Here is a 19,662-nt window from a genome sequence, read left to right as displayed (position 1 = left end):
TCATTTTTTCTTTTTTATTTTGGTGAGTTCTACTGTCCTGTCTTCCAGCTCACTGATTCTTCTGCTTTATGTAATCTACTGTTGAACCCCCATAGTGTATTTCTCAATATGCTTATTGTATTCTTCATCTCCATGACTTCTGCTTGGTACTTTCTTATATTTTTCTATCTTTTTGTTGAAGTTCTCACTGTGTTCATCCATTCTTCTCCCAAGTTTTGTGAGAATCTTTATAATAATTGCTTTGATCTTTATCAGGTAAATTATTTATCTCCATTTCATCAAGGTATTTTTCTGGAGTTTTATCTCTTTTTTTTTTCTTTTTTTTGCTTGGAACATACACGTACTCCTTTGTTTCCTCATTTTGCTTGATGCTTTGTGTTTCTTTCTATATATTAGGTGAAACACTATACCAATCTTGAAAGAGTGGCACTGTGTAGGAGATGAAACTTATTGTTTAACCTTGCACTAGTTCTTAGGTGTCTCTTGAAATGTGTCTCTAATTGTGGGGCCTGGAAATGAAATTCACCTTGGCCACCAGAGACTGGCATTGAACAGGCGCAATTGCGCCTGTGTCAGCTGCACACACCTACTAGCTTTGGTGGGGCCATGGGATTGGCACGGGTGGTGGGATGTTCACCTTCTGCTTCTGGCTGGGCTACAGAAATGGCATATTCTTTCAGTGCATTGATGTGAATATTTTTTACTGACAAATCTTTAATTTCTCTACTCCTTTCTTCTTCTGGATCTAATATATTATTAAAACCTATTTGTGAAATTCTTTATTTCAGTTATTAAATTTCTGTTTTTCTAGATTTCCACTTGCATCTTTATCTATATTTTAGTTCTCTGGTAAATTTTTCTGTCTTTTCTCTATTTTTTTTAAATAGTTGTAATTATTTTGAACTCCTTATTGATACCTGAAATATTTGGGTAAGATATGAGTCTGGTTTCCTTTTTTTTTCTTTCTTTTTCATCATTTGTTTCTATTTCTTGACATGTTTGGTAAATTTGGTTGATACAGGTTATTGTGTTTGAAAAATGTAGATGCTTTTATTGATATCATTTTCCTCTGTGAAGATTTATGTTCTTCAAGCAGGCAGATAAATTTTGGGAAGATCATCTTTATCCAGTCAAAACTAAATTTCAGGTATTCAAATTCAGGTGTATGTTTGACTTGCCTTTAGTGCAAGGGCATAGCCCTTCTGGTATCTCAAATAATATGGAATGTTTACTTAGGTTTTTAAACTTGATGGGACCAGAACTCCACACTCGTTTTCTGTAGCACTGTGTGACTGTTGAAATTTCCATTTATCATTTTAACTTCCTTGATGCTTCTTTCTACTTAGTTTGTTAGCATCTCACCATATATATGAGCATCTTAGAATTTTGCAAATGACTTGATGGAAAATTGTGCACAGAATTTTGATCTCACTTTCCTATGGCTTCTTTAATTCTCAACTGCTTTGGCAGCCAGCCCTGTAAGCCAATTTTTCTATTTTGCCAAGCTCAGATTCACCAGATTCAACAAATGCTCTCTCTTGGATCTAAAATTCACTTAAATTTTGGCCTGGTAATTTCTTAATATTGTGTTAGTTCTTCCATGTACTCACATAGTTTCAAGAGTATTTAAAGTTGTTTTATGAATTAGGAACAGTCCAATCACCCACCATATTACCACTTCTCTAGTGTCTTTTGCATAGTATCATATCCATAGTCCTTTTTTTGAGACATATCTCACTGGGCCCATTGAAGGGAGAAGACAAAATCTTTCCATTTGAGTTACCAAGTGTCAAATAGAAAAAGCACCGACTTTGGAGCTAGACAAAACGAGACCTGAGTTTCATTCTGTTTCATCTACGTAAGCTATATCATCTTTAGAAAGTAAATTTAAAAGTTTGACTCAATTTTTGACATTTGACTACTAGCACCTTTCAAGACCCACCCTTTCTGCCCCATCCTTGCCCACATCTGAGCAAGCTGACAAGAAAGCATAGATACTGCCTTCTTTAGCCCTGGCAGGAAGAGCACCACACATGCTCTGGTTTGTATATGTGAGAATTCTCAACCTTGCCGTAGCTCCTAACCAGCATAAAACTTCAAACAAGCCTCATTTCCTGCTCTCTGAAGTCATTTTCAGACCAGTTTGAGGGACTACTGTACCCTTCCCAGAAATCCTCATTATGTGAGTAATAAACCTTTTCATACCCTTTTCATGCATGTGTGGCATCATCCTCCTCAACATCTGAACCAGATTTGTCCATCCGCTCTCTGAAGTGTGACGCAACAGAAAGTTACTTGATCTTATAGTTTTCCTCATATGATTATCTTAATCTGTAAAATGAAAAATAATATTCACCTGTAAGATTTTTTTTAAGGGTTAGAAATAACACGCAATATAAAAGTACCTGGCCATTTCTTAGGAACTTAGTAGGTGTTCAACAAATTATATATAAAATAATAATTTCAATCCAAACAAACCATAGACTATCTTCCACTCTATCCCCTAATCCTTAATTATTCAAGTTATCTTTGTAGTTCTTATTACTATCTTATATTATGTTACAAAGTTATTTATTTAGTTGTGTTTTTTATCTCCCTCACTGACATGTTAGCTGTATAATGACAGGAACAATGTATGTTTTGTGTATCTGTATGACCCCAGCACATAAAACAGTTTTGGGTACATATGCAGAGTTCAATGACTGTTTACCTTGACAGAATAAAGGGATGAATCAATCATGTGTAGAACCCATACTCTTTCTTTTCACTCCTGACCGGACTTACCTGTGTTACTTTGTCCAAACTCCTCCATCCGTGACTCTGGCCTTGAGTCAGTTATCTTTATTTTAGAAATGGAAAAAATATGGGATCAGAGATAGGAAGTCATCTTCCTAAGGCCAAATCAGTCAGTGACATAAACCAGGAGGAGAAGACAGGTCTCCTCTCTGAATCCAACTTTCTTCCCACTCCACCTTCTTCCATCCCCCACCCAAAGGTAGGCATTTTCCCATAATGCTTTCTCTGTTTGTTTTCAAAGTCCACTGAATGGTGTTCAATAAAGCAAACACTAATCTTTAGTACAAGTCAACCTTTTCCTAATTGATTTTTCTCATTTTTCAACAGATTTGTAATTGTCAATTTACTTGCTGAGTTGAAGGCAGCACCTGGGTTTGTCATTCTAACCCTTGGAGTAATTTCTCTCTACCTTGTAAGACAGGTTCCTACACTTGTATTATTCTCTGTTGGCATTGTCTTTTCAATCAATCAGTCATGAAAAATTCATGTCCAAGGTAAAGCCCTAGTGAACCACTCGGAGAAAAATGTGATTATCTTTAAACAAAGGGGAGATCTTAGTGTTCTCTGAAATTCACTGGAGAGAGCAGCCTTTAATAAGGAAACATTTTATCTGCTGTTTGCAATCCACAAGATACTCCCGCTTTTTCCATTTAAAATTGATCTCTTCCAATTCTTGTGTTTCAAAACTACTATCAAGTGAAACTCCATGAATGTGGATTCTAATAATTTGAAATTTGTAAAAGCTCAACCTGGGCCTTGCATGAGTGATAAAAAATGTGTCAGCTAAACATTGAAGGGTAATGTTGCAAATATGAGTAGGATAATGTTTCATCAAGTTTTCCAAACATGTTTATTTCATGTTGACACTATAAATTTTTTTATTTGTTTATTGAATTGCCCTCTGATTGTAGACAGTGACTGGTTCCTTCCTCAGATGGCCTGAATCTTAGCTATGGCTCCAGACTGAACCCTCATATTCATTCTGGCCCTGACTCCAACGTGGGCCTGTGTACTGCCCTGTATTGGCTGGAGACTGAACCTAGACCTCTATCTTACCAGTAGCTCATAAGCAGTTATCATTGGCCTCAGGAGAATTGGATGAGAGAATATGTTTGGCTTAGAATGACCCTTCCTCCAGCTGGCAAACAATTTCAAGTACCTGGTCTGATAGCAGTTAGTGGCTTAGTCTCTGCCCTGGAAAGCAGTACCATAAAGCTATGCTGAAGAACAATCACCCCGTAATTCCCAGGTGCATTGAGAAAAGGAAAGGCCTTTTCTAAGCAAGTGCTGTTCTCTCTGTTAGAATTATTGCTGTACAGTTTGCTATTCATCATGAGCTTTTTATAAAAAATCTTTGTCTTCAGAGGCAAATTGAAACTGTGGATCTTTTTAGTATTGCCTATATATTTGCAACATGATTCTAAGTGGGAGGAGAGGTGTTTGCTACTTCTTTGTTTAGCCTGGATTGTCCAGTACTGAGAAGAAGGATGCAATATGTTTTATTCTATAGAGCTCTAACTTATGAGTCACATAAACCTGATTTTAGATCCTGGTTCTACCACCTGTCAGCACTGTGCTGTTGGGCAAGTTATTTAATCTCTGTGAGAGCTTCAGTTTCCTCTTCTGTCAAATGGGACTATTAAGACCTTTCTCTCTATAATTGTTGTGATTATTAAATGAGATTTTTAAAGGTAAAGTGTCCAGTATATAATAAGGACTTAATAACAAAGCAGAACCATAGAAACCTATATCTTGAAGCTCCTAGAACCCTCAGAAGAGTGTTTGCTTTCGCTATCCAGCTGAAGATTGAGCCTTTAGATAGGTAAAGTATTACCTATCTTTCATGGATGGTTAACTGATATAAAATGAAACACACTGAAGTTTACAAAGATAGTGAGTGATGGGTACAAAATTTGAACTCAGGGTTCGGCCTCCTAAGACTAGTATAATCTTGTCCAATTTTTTCACTTTACAGATAAGAGAAAGAAACGGACATTGCTTTATAACATACCTTGTCACCTCTCATGAACCCAGCCATACGACATAATTCTGAAGGGCAGGAGCTGATCTTATCCCCACTACATAAAGTTAGAGAGTAAAAATCTAGAGAAAAATTGATTAAAAAATACATAGTAGTATGACCAAGTTTAAATAGTATTTTAACAATAAGTAGACATAATATTTAAGGAAGAATGAACTTGTATTAAAAATTCAAAATATAATGAAAAAAATTAAAGACAGTTTAATACAAAGAGTATGACTGTAATTTACAATGTGAAATAAATTGCTTAAAACATTTTAAAAAATTATTTTATTTTCCTTTAAAATTTTCCCCCAGATTTATTGAGCTATAACATTGTGTAAGTTTAGGGTATACAAAGTGTTGATTTGATACACTTATATATTGCAAAATGATTACTACCATAGTGTTAGCAAAAACCTTTATCATGTCACATGGTTCTTCTTTGTGGTGAGAACATTTAAGATTTAATCTCTTTGCAACTTTCAAGTATATAATACAGTATTATTAACTATAATCACGATGCTGTATGTTAGATCCCAGAAATTATTCTTCTCATAACTGAAAGTTTTCCTCTTTGACCATCATCTCTGATCCCCACCCCAGGTAACCACCATTCTAGTCTCTGGCTTCTATGAGTTTCGCTTTTTTAGATTCTACATGTGATTTTCCCCCCTTCTTTTTAGTGTGTTCTCTCTCTCTCTCTCTCTCTCTCTCTCTCTCTCTCTCTCTCTCTCTCTCCATAGTTTGATCACTGAAGGATACTTAGTACTATATTATTTGGCTATTTCTAAATTACAAGCACCCAAAATTCAGCTTAGAAGAATACGCATTTATTAATGCTCATGAGTCCATGGGTTGGCTGGGTGGTTCTTCTGTATTAGTGGTCAACTCTGGATTAGGCAGATAATCTCCTGATTTTGTCTGGGTTTCCTCTTATGTTTGCAAATCAGCTATCTGTAGGCTGATCTAGGATATCTTCAGCTGGAACAGCTGGGTTCTCTTCAGTGTGGTCTTTCGTCCTCTGTCAACCTACCTTGGATTTAATCTTGGTGTTAGGATTTCAAGAGAGAACATGGAACTACACAAGGTTTCTTTGACTCAGAACTGGTATACTGTCACTTCCACCGATTTCTATTGGCCAAAGCCAAAAACAAGATAAACCCAGATTCGAGAGGCTTATCTTTTGATGTGAGGAGCAGTGAAATCATAGTACAAAGAATGAGGATACAGGGTGGAAAAAGAATTGTGAAAAATTTTGCAATCAATCTACACATATGATGTATGTATTTCTAAGACAGATAGGTATCAAGTGTCTCATCAAGGAAAGGTTGTGCTGACATTAAAGAAGATAACCCAGGCATCAAAATCATTCCCCATATTATAATAAAAGCAAGTAGAATACAAACCTATCCAGAAGTGAGTAGTATTGTGGGACTAACCAGGTATGATAAGTCTGCATCACGAGCGATACTGAAGGAACAAATAAGGACACGATTATTGGTTTTGCCTAAGTTTGGAAATCTATGTATTCCCGTTTGAGAATTTCAGAGGCACTGAAAAAAAACCTGTGTTTCTCTCCCGTGTACCTGATCAGTAGCCCATGTAATAAATCAAAAATGTGTATACACCTGTTTGCCCCACTTGTCTATTACCTCTGTAGCACCTCTCAGTAAGGGAGATACGGAGTTGGTAAATGTAGCAATTTCACTCTCGGCGCATTGTAGGTTGTCCTGGGATTGGAGCTGTCCAGGTAGCTGGTAATCTATCCATTCTCCTTGACTTTTCCATCACCCTGGGAGAACAGGATGTCAAATTTGGGGTGCTCTTTCCAAAACCTAGATCTGAATCTTTCACACCTAGACTTAAAATTCTTTAACAGCCCCTTAATATTGCTTTCAGTAAAAGTGAAAACTCCTTTACATGGCTCACATATCTTTTAATGCCACGGTCTCATCTCTAACCCCATCCGGCCGCAGCATTCTTTGCTTTATCCATAGGAAACAACTTGTAATTCCACAAGCCACTCAACCTTTGTTTTGTTGCTCTCTCTGACTGTAATGTCTTCCAAGCTTTCCCTTCTGCTTGGCGAGTCCTTATTCATCAGTAAAGATACAGCTTTCTTTCCACTAGGCTACCTCAGCATTGTGTGTGTGTGTGTGTGTGTGTGTGTGTGTGTGTGTGTGTGTGTGTTTTACATGTTTATTTCCTCCCTTAAGTAGTTCCTTAAGGGGAAAGGGTCTTACTCATTTCTATAATCCCAGCACATGGAAGAATAGGACTCCTATAACTGTTTATTAAGTGAAATGATTTAATGAATATTTCCTTGAATGAACAAATAAATGAATGAATGAATGACATTGAGAACAAAACTTTCTGTAAGAAGTGCTGTCAGATTGAGGAAAAGAGAGGCATTTTTTGTTTGTATGTTGGTGGATATTTATTCTGAGTTACAGGGAGAAGAAAGAGTTCCCTGAAAGATCTTATTTTAATTCTGTCACGTTGCTAATGCCTTTGTTTGATATGCGAAATTTCCCTCGATGAGAATGTTTTGCTGCCTTCTCACAAGCTTTCAGTGAGGGACAAGAATCTTATAATGTGCAATCTGTAAGCTATTTTTTTTTATGATCTCTATCAGACTGCAGTATCCGTGTGAAGATTTTAACAATTTCCAGTTAACCAGACACAGGTGCAGCTGATTAACAGACTTGCCTTATTCCTGTGACTCCTGAGTATCAGCTTATAATAGATAAGGATTCATTTTTCACATAGTGATTATCTACATGCCAGAATTCATGCTTTTGATATATGAGGTCCAGGATTTCCTGGCATTATTTGAGGAACTTGAGTGGTAACCTATATATGAATGAACATATACATTTACACATGTTGTATAGTCTTTTAATGTCACCTGATCACATTGTCTTGGCAATTAAATTTAATCCTAACACTAACTCAACCAAATAGATATGATTTTTCCTCTTTATAGATGAGGCAAACAAGGCTCAGAAAGATGATAAAACATGGTCAAAGTTACACAGGAAGAGGAAAGCTTAGCACGCCAATATTTTTTTCCACAACGTTGAGAAATCAGGTTCAGAGCCGGCAGTATAAAAACATGGAATACGGCTTTGAAGGAAAGTAGCTGATTTGGGTGGAAAAAAAAAGAGACCTAGATTTTTATCCCAACTCTGCCCCACCTTACCTATATTATCTTTGATATGTCGTGACATCAAGGCCAATTCACCCTAAATTCCTGTGCTGTCCTACCCAAGTCACATTAACCTGGCTACCTGGTGGCACATGACTGGAACCAAGCAGCTTTCTCCCATTGTGTCATATACTTCCCTGCATTATCAGAACAGGTGAGTAACAAGAGGTTGTCTCGAAAGGAGTTACTGACATCAGTCATGAAAACTACTCATGCTAACTTAAGGAATCAAATTCACCTTTAAATTTAAATATATTAATAACTATTAGAATAAATTAAGATGAATGATTTATAAATTACTAAAGAAAGAAGGAAAAATATAAGAAAGATTTCAAGGAACTGTTGTGAAATATACCAATTTTTTTTAAAAAAATTGTACGGAAGCATAAATAAAATGAATCGTGAAAGAAAATAAACAATAAAAGACAAAAAACAACACTAGACGTGAAGCCATATAAAATGGTAAAAGGAGATCACTGACTAGAGATTTGCCTAATGTAAATTGAAACATATCCTAAAACTACAGTTAATAAAACAGTGGCTGCCTCTCACTAGAATAAATACACAGATTAGTGAAACATAAATGGAAGTCCAGACATAAACCTAAGCATATAAAAATTTATTATGTGGGAAAAGTGGCATTTGAAATTAGAAAAGAAAAAAATGACTTATTCAATAAAATATTGGAACAACTTGTTAACCAATTGGAAACATTGTTATGCTACTCCATATTTTACACTAAAATCCTCATGAATTAAAAGTATTTAAACTTTTAAATTAGGAGAAGTTTTCCAATAGTCATAAAACAATATAAAAACACTCAGGGATCTACCACTAAGATGAAGCAGATGTTAACATTTTGTCATCCTTTAGATTCTGCTTTCTTTCATTGATTTTGATAAATATAACATTACAGGTACAGGTAAACCCTTCTCTCTTTTTCTTTCCCTTTCTCCCAGAAATAACCATAGTCCTGAAATGAATGGATATTATTCCCATGTGTGATTTTATACTTTTATTGTACTTGCATCTATTACATTAAAATATACTGTTACTTTCTGTTATAATGCTTGCCTTCTTCATTAAACATTGTTCTGTGGGTTTACCTGTATTGATAAATGTGGCTCTAGTTCATTCATTTTAGATGCTGAATAGTAGTCTATTGTGTTAATGAACAACAATTTATTCTCACTCTTAGTTAAATGGTTTTAGTTTGTTTTGTTATTACAAATGAACAGTGCTACAATGAACATTGTTGCATGTCTCCTTATGGAATGTGCAAAAATGTCTTAGATGAACACATAGAAGTAGAATTGCTGGATTATAGGTTGTAAGCATCTTTACCTTTATTGTCAAGTTTCCCTTGACAAAGAGGCTGTTCTATTGTACATGCTCATAAGCGATGTTCAAAAATCACTGTTTCCTACATAATTACGAACACTTGGTATTTTCAGATTAATTACCAAGACTTGGTATTTTCAGATTTACTAATGTTTTGCTATTCTGATTAAGAAATGTGTTTCATTATTTTCTTAATTTACATTTCCTCAGTTACTAGTGGGGATCAACTCTTCATGTATTTATAAACCTTTCTTCTTCTATAGCTTGTCTGATTATATCCTTTGTCCATTTTCTATTGGATTGCCATTCTTTTATATTTTGATTTATAGTAGTTCTTCGTAGGTTATGTATTAGTCCTTTTCCATTACAAGGGTTATGCATGTCTTCTTCATTCATTGGTTTGTCTTTTCATTTGTTTATGACCTATTTTGATATAACTTTTTTATAAAGCAGTCAAATATATCTATGTTTCCCTAAATGGCTTATGCTTCTGATGCTTTGTCTAAAATATCCTTATTTACCCCGAGGTTGTAAAATAATCTGCTGTGTTTCACTTTGTGCATTGTATTCCTTAATTCATTTGGAATTAATTTTTGTGTTCAGTGTGAGGTAGGGAATCTTAACTTGATGTTTTTTCCATGTAGGTGACTCATTGGCTCAGCACCATTCACTGACAGTTCAACTTTTCAACCTGATCTACCATGTTATCTCGGACGTAGTCTGTCCTTAGGCTCTCTGTTCTGATACACTGGCACATCTCTATAAATCTGTATCAATGCTTTAATTACTAAAACTTTGTAAGTCTTGTTATCTGTTAAGACTGTCTTTGCTATTTTTTGTCCTTGCATTCCCATATAAATTTTAATATCAGCTTATCAAATTTTACACACACACACGCACACACACACCTGCTGGGATTTTAGTGAATTACACTGATTCCAATAATGAATCTTCAAACTATGAATATATTTTTCCCATTTATTTAAGCCTCTTTGATTTGTCTCAGTCGTGTTTTACAGTTTTCTGTGTAGAGGTCTTGTACTTTTTGTTACATTTATTTATAGGTATTTGATATTTTTGATATCAGAGTGTGTATCACTTTTAAATATTATTTTCCAATTAGTTATTGCTAGTATATAGATGTGCAGTTGATTTTTTAATATTGACTTTGTATCGATGAATTCTAATAGTTTGTAGATTATTTTGGGGTATTCTACATACATAATCATCTTGGCCATATATAAAATGCAAGTTTTATTTCTTCCTTTCCAATCTTTTTTCTTTTTTCTTTTTATTTCCTTTTTGCATTGGCTAGAGCCTCCAGTACACTTTAACGGGAATGGCAATAGCAAAAACAGGCATTCTTTTCTTGTTCCCAAATGCAGTGGAATGTTTTAAAGTATTCATGATTAAGCATGATGTTGCAGTTGGTTTCTTTTTTTTTTCTTCAGCTAGAGATCCTTTATCAGATTAAGATCTTTCCTATAATCAGTTTTCTAAGAGTTGTTGGTTATCATTAAGTGTTACATTTTATGAAATGATTTTTCTTCACCTTTTGATATGAACTAATATATAAATAGTATATTGTAATGATTAATTTTAGAATTTTAAAACAAGCTTGCATTGTTCTCTTTCTTTCCCACCCCTACTGGATTTAATTTGCTAGTGTTTTGTTTAGATGTTTGAGAAAGATATTTTCTTGCAATTTCATTTTCAGATTTCATTATCGAGTTGTATGGGTCACATAAAACAAGTTGGAAAATATTCCCTCACATTCAATTATCTAGAATAATTTGTGTAAGATTGGTGTTTTGTCTTCTATTAGTGTTTGGAAGGCTAAACCAAGGAATTTATCTGGGCCTGGCATTTTCTTTGCAGGAAAAGTTTTAATATCTTCAGTTACCTTTATAAATTTAATAGAACTACTCAGATTTTGTGTATCTTCTATCAATTTTGGCAAGGTATTCTCTGTTTTTCTAAGAATTTGTCGTTTTCCCCTAATTTTTCAAATTCATTGCAAAATACCTTTTTATTTTATAATAAACTTTTAAATCTTTTTCATGTTTATAGCTGTGTTCCCTTTTTTATTTCTGATATGAGTAAATTGTGCTGTCTATATATTTTTCTTGATTATTGGTCCTTTGTTTTATAGATTCATTGTTGAAATCTGTATGTTGTTCGTGAAATCCACTAACTTTCTTGGACTCTATTTATTCTAAAAGTTTTCTTCAGTTTCTCTTTTATTTTATATGTAGACAGTCATATCATCTGTGAATAATGAGTTTTACATCTTTTTAATCCGCATACTTTTTACTACCTCTTTTTATTTTATTGCATTAGAATTTTCAGTATGATGTCAAATGAAGCAACAATAGTGGCAACTTGTTGTTTCCTGGCTTTAAAGGGTATATTTCTTACATTTCATTATTAAGTATGATTGCTGTAAATTTTTAGTAGATACCTTTCATAAGATAAAGGAAGTTCTCTTCTATTTCTAGCGTTCAAAGATTAAATTTTTTTTTGAATGAATGTTGAATTTTATTGGATGTTTTTACTCTATTTGTTGATAATTTAGTATTTCTCAATTAATTTGTTTTTGTTTTTGTTTTTAATTTATTTTTTAAATTTATTGGGGTGACAATTGTTATTAAAGTTACATAGATTTCAGGTGTACAATTCTGTAATACATCATCTATAAATCCCATTGTCTGTTCACCACCCAGAGTCAGTTCTCCTTCCATCACCATATATTTGATCCCCCTTACCCTCTTCTCCCACCCCCCACCCCCCTTACCCTCTGGTAACCACTAAACTATTGTCTGTGTCTATGAGTTTCTGTTTCTCATTTGTTTGTCTTGTTCTTTTGTTGTTTTTGGTTTATATACCACAATTAATTTGTTAATATGATGACTTACATTATAGCTCTTTTTGATGTTGAATCATCCTTCCATGCCTAGGATATTTTTTACTTTGAACTGATATACTGTGTGTGTGTGTGTGTGTGTGTGTGTGCGCGCGTGCACGTGCTAGATTTGGATTGGTAATGTTAATATTTTATTTAGAATTTTTCAATAAATGTTTATAACTGACATGGGCTATACTGTTCCATTCTCCAGTGCTCATTCCTATTTTTGCTTCAAGTTTATAATACTCTCATAAAATAAGTTGGGTAGCTTTCTGTCTTTTTTTCTTAATTTCACTTAAAATTTTAATTTTTATGAAAATAAATACATATTTGTAATTTAAAAAGTCAAATAATACTACAAAGGGCAAAAGAAAATAGCCATCTTCTTACTCCCCCACTTTTGATTCCCGCTTCTTAAATTAAGGATTAGCAAACTTTTACTGAAAAGAACAAAGAAGGAAGTAATTTAAGCTTTGTGGGCTATCAGATCTCTGTCAAAACTACTCAACTACTGTTATGTTACAAAAAGCAGCCATACGACAACACATAATGAATGAGCATGGTTTTTTGTTTGTTTCTTTTTTACAAAACAGATAGAAGGCAGGATTTGGCCTCGTCTTTGAAGCAATCAGTTATATTTCTTTCCATTGTTTCCTCTGATATTCTATATTTCTAAATAAAATTTCTGTACTGCTATTCTCTATTTTAGTTTTAGGTATTATTTATCACTTTTGTATTATGAAGATGATGATTAAATTCTTTTAACAGTTCAACTACATAATACAAGCACTTCTCTTTCCCCATATTTATATCACTATTTTTGTTATTAATATTCATGCTTTTCTTCGTTGTGAATAGGTAAATATTGATATAGATGAGTCTTGTGTTATATGATTAAGTTTTTTTCTTTGACAACTACCCCACCTGCCTCCTGCCTTCTACTAATAGCTGCTTTGTTTTTGTGTTAAATTTGTTCTCCATACATCTATTGCAAAATGCCTCTTTTTTCCCTGAGTCCTTTTTTTCCCCTCCTATATCTTTGCTTGGTTTTGTTGGTCTCTGCTTCTATTAGGTGTCTTTCATCATTAACAGATTAGCATTAAAATTTGAAATGGAGACTCTAAATGCATGTGTCGAGCATGCCATCAGAGAGGCAGCCATTTCATTTGGGGGAGTCTCCTATATCTGTATTATTCATAAATCTTTTATCTTTGATCAGGAGTTGTTTTTCCCATAAAAGCATTCTCTTATCTCCTGACTCTATAGTCAGGATAATAAGCTTGACTAGCAGTATTCTGGATTTTGAATCCAGAATCTCTGTGCTTCTACCTCTCCAGAGAATGAGCCTCTATAGATCCCATCACAATGGAGAAAGAGTCCTCGTCACTTGGGTGTTTGGTGTGAGGGAAATAATCTGGGGACTTAATTTCTCTTTGTAAGGACATTGGACTTGCCAACTTTCAGAGGTACCAAATTCTTCTGTTGTTTGTGTCTCTGGGATTCTGTGATGGGAATTATTTTTGTTTCTTAACTTTTTAAGTTGAATCCTTAGCACTTCCTTTTTCAGTTTTTCTTCTTTTCTAGTACATTTACATCAGGCTATAATTTAATGTTTCTACATACTGCTTTTTCTGCATGCCACAAGCTCTGATCCGTAGTGATGAGTCAGTCACCCAATTCTAAACATTTTCTAATTTCTATCATTATTTTTTCTTTGATACATGAAAAATTAAGAAGAATGTGTGTAAACATTTGGTACACAGAAAGTGCTCAAAAGTTGTTTGCTCTTATTAAGTTATTGTTACCATTACCTCTTGGATACAATTTCTTGTGATGCGTTTTGAGTAAATAACTGATAATTAAGTGTAAAATAAGGAAAGTCAAGATTTCCTGCACTGCCTACTTCCAAAAGCCTTTGGTTCTCACAACCACATGCTGCCTTGATAAATTGGCTGGAAAACATATATAAAAAAATGCCTGAGTGGGGAATGGTAAGAAATGGTGTTCTTTTTGCATGCAGTGTCATAGAGAAAGTGTGATCTTTACGGTCAAAACACCTAAGATTGAAATCCTAGCTCTACCAGTTAATAGTTCTTGGATTTTGGGGGGACAAGCCAGAAAGCCTTTGTTAGCTTCAATTTTCTCAATCTAAACTTGGGTTAAAAATAAATGACTTTTGTTTATGGGTGGAGATACTAAATAATATAGCATATTTAAAAACTTGGGAAATTTTCCTGGCATGGAATATGATATTAATAATCAATAATTTTTCCACTTTCTCATTTATTTATTCCAGCCTCACATCTATCCATTATTTCTGTATTAGATATCCCCCTGCATTTAGCATTAATCTAGATCCTGCAAGGGCAGTGGGGCTTCCAGATTCACTGGAAATAGATCTGACACCTAGAATCTCAGAAGGAGAAAGGGGCGGGGGTTAAGCCCTGTGAGGTTCAAAGGCCATTTGCCCCCTTGATATTGATTTTCTTAAGTCAGACAGTAGCCAAGGCCCTGGGAGGAGTAATTGAACTGACAACAGGCAGGTCCCGGTTATTAATAATGGACTAGCCTTGGACATTCTTGATGACTTACTTTAATGACAAGAAGGGAGGTCTGAATCTGAAATGCCTGAACATGGGGTCAATGGCTGCATCTCTGAGGAGAAAGGAAGTGTGAGTTATTCCTAAGAGCTTGTTTCATAGAACAGAACATTTTATGGTAGTTCCCCATGTGAGGCCAGAGGAAATGGTTTTGATATTTTCTTCAAGTAAACAAAATTTTAAAGACTTGAAAAATGGCCATTATACTTATTTTTGCCCTTATTTTGGAAAACAGATTTGGTTAGAGTTATGGAATTTTGCGACCTTAGTGAGTAACTTACTTGTCTTTTTTATCCCCTGCACTCGGATATCAGCTCTTCATCTATTAATTGCATAACTTTAAACAAGTTTGTTAACCTCTCAGAGCCTCAGTTTCCACATCTATAAAATGGAGATGTTAATATTTTTATTGTAGTATAGGATGACATTTAAAACATTGTAAAAGTGTATAAAATACCTGGTATTTGATATTATATAGTACGTCACACAATAAATATTTGCTCAATGAAATAATACATGAATTTTGGTGCTTCCCGCTCCCAGCCTCTGGATAGAAAAGCTAGCCCATGGTAACCTCTTGAAAGCTTTCCATTTTCTCCAACTATTCTGGCTGTCCTCGTCCTCTGTCCTTTGGACTGTTTCAGTGGTCATTTATGTCCTTCAACACCAATTCTCTTCTCTTTCCCAATATCTTCTCCCCAGATAAGACAAAGTTCTTTATTAAAAGAACGATACTACTACCCTCCTAGAAGGGCTTTAGTCATCTAGAACACCCCACTCCCCCATTTTAAATGTGAGACCCAGAGAGGAAAGAGACTTACCCAAGTACCGATGCCCCATAAGTTGATGCTGAAATTAGGGTTGATCCCAGTATTCCTGGCCCCTAGCAGAAGGTAACAAAGGGGGTGCAGAAGAGACACATATCCTCCAATTCTAGTCAAATGGATACCGAGCAGATGCAGAATTTTTGAACTTCAATTTTACAGTCAGTTATTATCTTTAGTTTGTTGAGCTTCAAATGTTGCTGTAATGATAATATTATTCATTTCTGTGCAAATTCTATGTCAGCCTAGAGAGATGGCACAATTAATAATAATAGCCAAAACTTATATAGCATTCACTATGTACCAGGTATATTTCCAAACATTGTATGTATATTAACTTATTTTATTCTCATCAGTAACCCTAGGTGCCATTATTATTCCCATTTTTCAGGTGAGGAAACTGGGACCCAGAAAGGTTTAGTAGCTTGGAAAGGGTCACACAGCTTGAGGATGGTAGAGCGGGATTAAAACTCAGGCTTCCATGTTCCAGAGTCTGTGCTGTTAACTACTCTGCTGAGCTGGAACAAACACATTGAATTTCTGTTGGCACCATTGCTCACTCAACTGTTGGCAGCTAGTCCATATGGATTCCTTTAGTCTTGCTTATTGTTTCTAGTGCTACGTATCAGGAAGTGGTATCTTGCACAGCATAGTCTTCTGATAATCTTCTCCCTCTTTCTTTTTCAGAGAATCATTTTCAACATTGTTAACTTCAGCAAAACCAAGAGTCTTTATAGAGATGGGATGGCCCCTGTGGTGAAATCTACCAGCAGACCAAAATGGTAAGTGACCCACACAATGGGACCTCTTTCTGGTCAGAGAATTTGACCAGGGCTCCAGTTCATCTGCTATTTGGATAGGGCTTAGCTTCACCGGCACTGAGAAGAATGGGTTTCTGGATGACCTTTGGCTAGGCTCCATGTACTGTTTTTTGTGAATGTTGGGATAGAGAATACGGTTCAATGTTTGGAGAGACCAACATTCTATTATGAGGGAAGGTGCGCTCTGTTATTTGGTTAACTTCCTGTCCTGTTTGCCTCTCATGGTATCTTTTGGAAGCTTAATTAAAGTTCATTCTGGTTTTTTGTTTTTGTTTTTTCAGCCGAGCACAGATGCTGTGCCGTCACCTAGGAGGGCATTGAGAACTATAATTTAGTAGATTTCCTTGCTTTGCTTGGGTTTTTTGTTTTTTTTTAATTTATTGGGGTGACAATTGTTAGTAAAATTACATAGATTTCAGGTGTACAATTCTGTATTACATCATCTATAAATCCCATTGTGTGTTCACCACCCAGGGTCAGTTCTCCTTCCATCACCATATATTTGATCCCCCTTACCCTCATCTCCCACCCCCGACCCCCCTTACCCTCTGGTAACCACTAAACTATTGTCTCTGTCTATGAGTTTCTGTTTCTCATTTGTTTGTCTTGTTCTTTTGTTGTTTTTGGTTTATATACCACATATCAGTGAAATCACATGGTTCTCTGCTTTTTCTGTCTGACTTATTTCACTCAGCATTACACTCTCAAGATCCATCCATGTTGTCACAAATGTTCCTATATCATCTTTTCTTACCGCCGAATAGTATTCCATTGTGTAACATCACTAATCATCAGAGAAATGCAAATGAAAACCACAATGAGATATCACCTCACCTCAGTCAGAATGGCTATCATCAACAAGACAAATAGTAACAAGTGTTGGAGAGGCTGTGGAGAAAAAGGAACCCTCATACACTGTTGGTGGGAATGCAGACTGGTGCAGCCACTATGGAAGGCAGTGTGGAGGTTCCTCAAAAAATTACGAATAGAATTACCATATGACCCAGCAATCCCTCTCCTGGGTATCTACCCAAAAAATATGAAAACATTTATCTGTAAATATATATGTGCTCCAATGTTCACTGCAGCTTTATTTACAGTAGGCAAGACATGGAAACAACCAAAATGTCCTGTGATAGATAAATGGATAAAGAAGTTGTGGTATATATACACAATTGCTTGGTTTTTGAATAGGTGTTGTGTGTTTTGTGGATGTTAAAGTTCTGTTTGTCCCATTGTTATAGTGAGGATGAGCGCTGGATAGGATTGATTGCTCAATTATAATAATAATTATGATGATGTTATAACGTTGTTGATAATATTGATAATAATAATAACTACTCTCACTGACTTAGGGCCCACTCTTTTTCAGATGTTTTACATTTGCTGTTATTATTCTCATAGTATTTTTGCAAGGGAGATTTAACATATCTGTATAATAAAGATGAAGAAATTGAGGCTAAGAGAGGTCAGGTACTTTCTAAAGACCATAGTAAAGGGAGGAGTCGTGTTTTTTATTACCCTATCCTGCCATACAAACTGATTATTTTGTTCATCCAGCTATTCACTTATTCATTCAACAAATACTGATTTGAGTGCACCAAAACAAGAGTTTTTAAAGACAGAAACTTAGTGTTATTCATCTATCACACAGTAGGTGTTAAGTGAATGCTTGTTGAACTGAACTGAGTTCATTATGAGAATTTACATGTAAAGTGCCTGGCACTTGCTAAGTGCTCAGTAAGTGTCACCTATTATTAATAGTATTATATAAAACACTATACAAATGTAAGGAATTGTTTATATTATTCTAGCTTTGATCCCTGTTCAAAATTAATGACTAGTGAGAAGATCACCTCCAAATGTCTATATTTATAGCAAACTAGCAATTCATAAATACTGAATTGTGCTTTTGTCTATAAACGATACTTGGCAATTTTCTATAAATGCTGGGCCGAGAAGCTCAGGTTTGTAAAAATATAGGCATTTGATGATGATAATGCAAACTGTTTATTAAAAGATAAAAACATCTTGCTGGGCCTGGTTTTTGCTTTGCTGTGTCAAGTCCACTGTGTATTCCTTGATTTCCTTTTGACAGTGGGATCTGGGCGAGGGGTAGGCCTTTGCTTTGTGTCTCTGAACTCAGCCCAAGCGGATAACAACAGCGCACATCTCTCTATTAGCAGGCGTCTGTGTAGACGCATACTTCAGACCTTGCAACACTGTTGATCTGCTCATGAGGGCCTTCAAAATCACCTTGTCTTCTGTTACCATGCTCTGTGGTGGGATCTACACAGCAACAATAATCACCATTCCTTTTTCTCAAATGTTCTGTTTTGGAGTCCTCTCTTTTTCTGTGCTTTTGAAAATCCTTAAGCCTTAATATTTCATTTTGTTTTGTTTTGTTTCTCGTGGGCCTCTCTGTTAGGACTCTTGATAAGATTTTGAGATATTAATGAGTCCTTCCATTTACATTATGATGCCTTAGAATTAAGTCAGTGCTCTAATCCAACGTTGGCATGTGCCTAGCAGCAGCCGGTATCCAGTCACGGGGTTTCCCTCATGGTCTAAAAGACTGTCAGGTTTCAGAACTGAGTTTGTTGTAGTCCATCAAACCTATGCGGCAGAAGGCAGCAGAGCAAATCAAGTTGTTGATATGTGTAATCTCTCCTATTTTTTACCTTACCATCCCCAGATCTCAGATGCAAAGCTGTTCATATTTCTTCATCATCACCTTTCCCTAAGTCAGACGTTTAACTATTTGTTTCCTTAATAGGGCTGCCCTGAGCACCCTAATGTGCCACACACTAGTCTAGATAGTGGGGATATGCGAATATGACAGAAAAGACGTGTTCCCAAACAGAACTTCATTTTAGAATTTTATTAACTGATGTCTACAGGCCATAATTGTTACTCTCCTTGCAATGGTATGTTCTAAAACATTGTTCTTTTAGAACAATGGTATGTTCCAAAGATTCTTTCTGCCCCTTGGTTTCTGTGTAGGACTTCCTTCTATTCCTCACGTTGATTACCTGTACCAGGACCTGTCTTCCGATGGTCGCCATCTTAAATGTTTCCAGGGTAACATAAAAAGTGTGTTATATGGTTTAGCTCTCAGAATATTAGATTTTACTGGCCCTCAGG

General features: G+C 35.3%; 1 protein-coding gene across 7 annotated transcripts in view; it reads left to right on the top strand.

Annotated features, from left to right (window-relative positions):
- Positions 1 to 19,662, top strand: part of AGBL4 (AGBL carboxypeptidase 4) — a 1,099,729-nt gene that overhangs the window by 422,768 nt on the left and 657,299 nt on the right. For all 7 annotated transcript variants that reach the window (XM_074334699.1, XM_074334701.1, XM_074334700.1 and 4 more), the window contains one exon: positions 16,385 to 16,479. In XM_074334699.1, the coding sequence (XP_074190800.1) occupies positions 16,385 to 16,479 (95 nt within the window). The remainder of the gene's footprint in view (positions 1 to 16,384; positions 16,480 to 19,662) is intronic.

This window comes from Rhinolophus sinicus, linkage group LG06 (genome assembly GCF_036562045.2).
Source record: "Rhinolophus sinicus isolate RSC01 linkage group LG06, ASM3656204v1, whole genome shotgun sequence".
In the NCBI taxonomy this organism is placed as follows: domain Eukaryota; kingdom Metazoa; phylum Chordata; class Mammalia; order Chiroptera; family Rhinolophidae; genus Rhinolophus; species Rhinolophus sinicus.
Note: the sequence above shows the minus strand (reverse complement) of the source record. Positions and strands in the feature narration are given on the sequence as shown.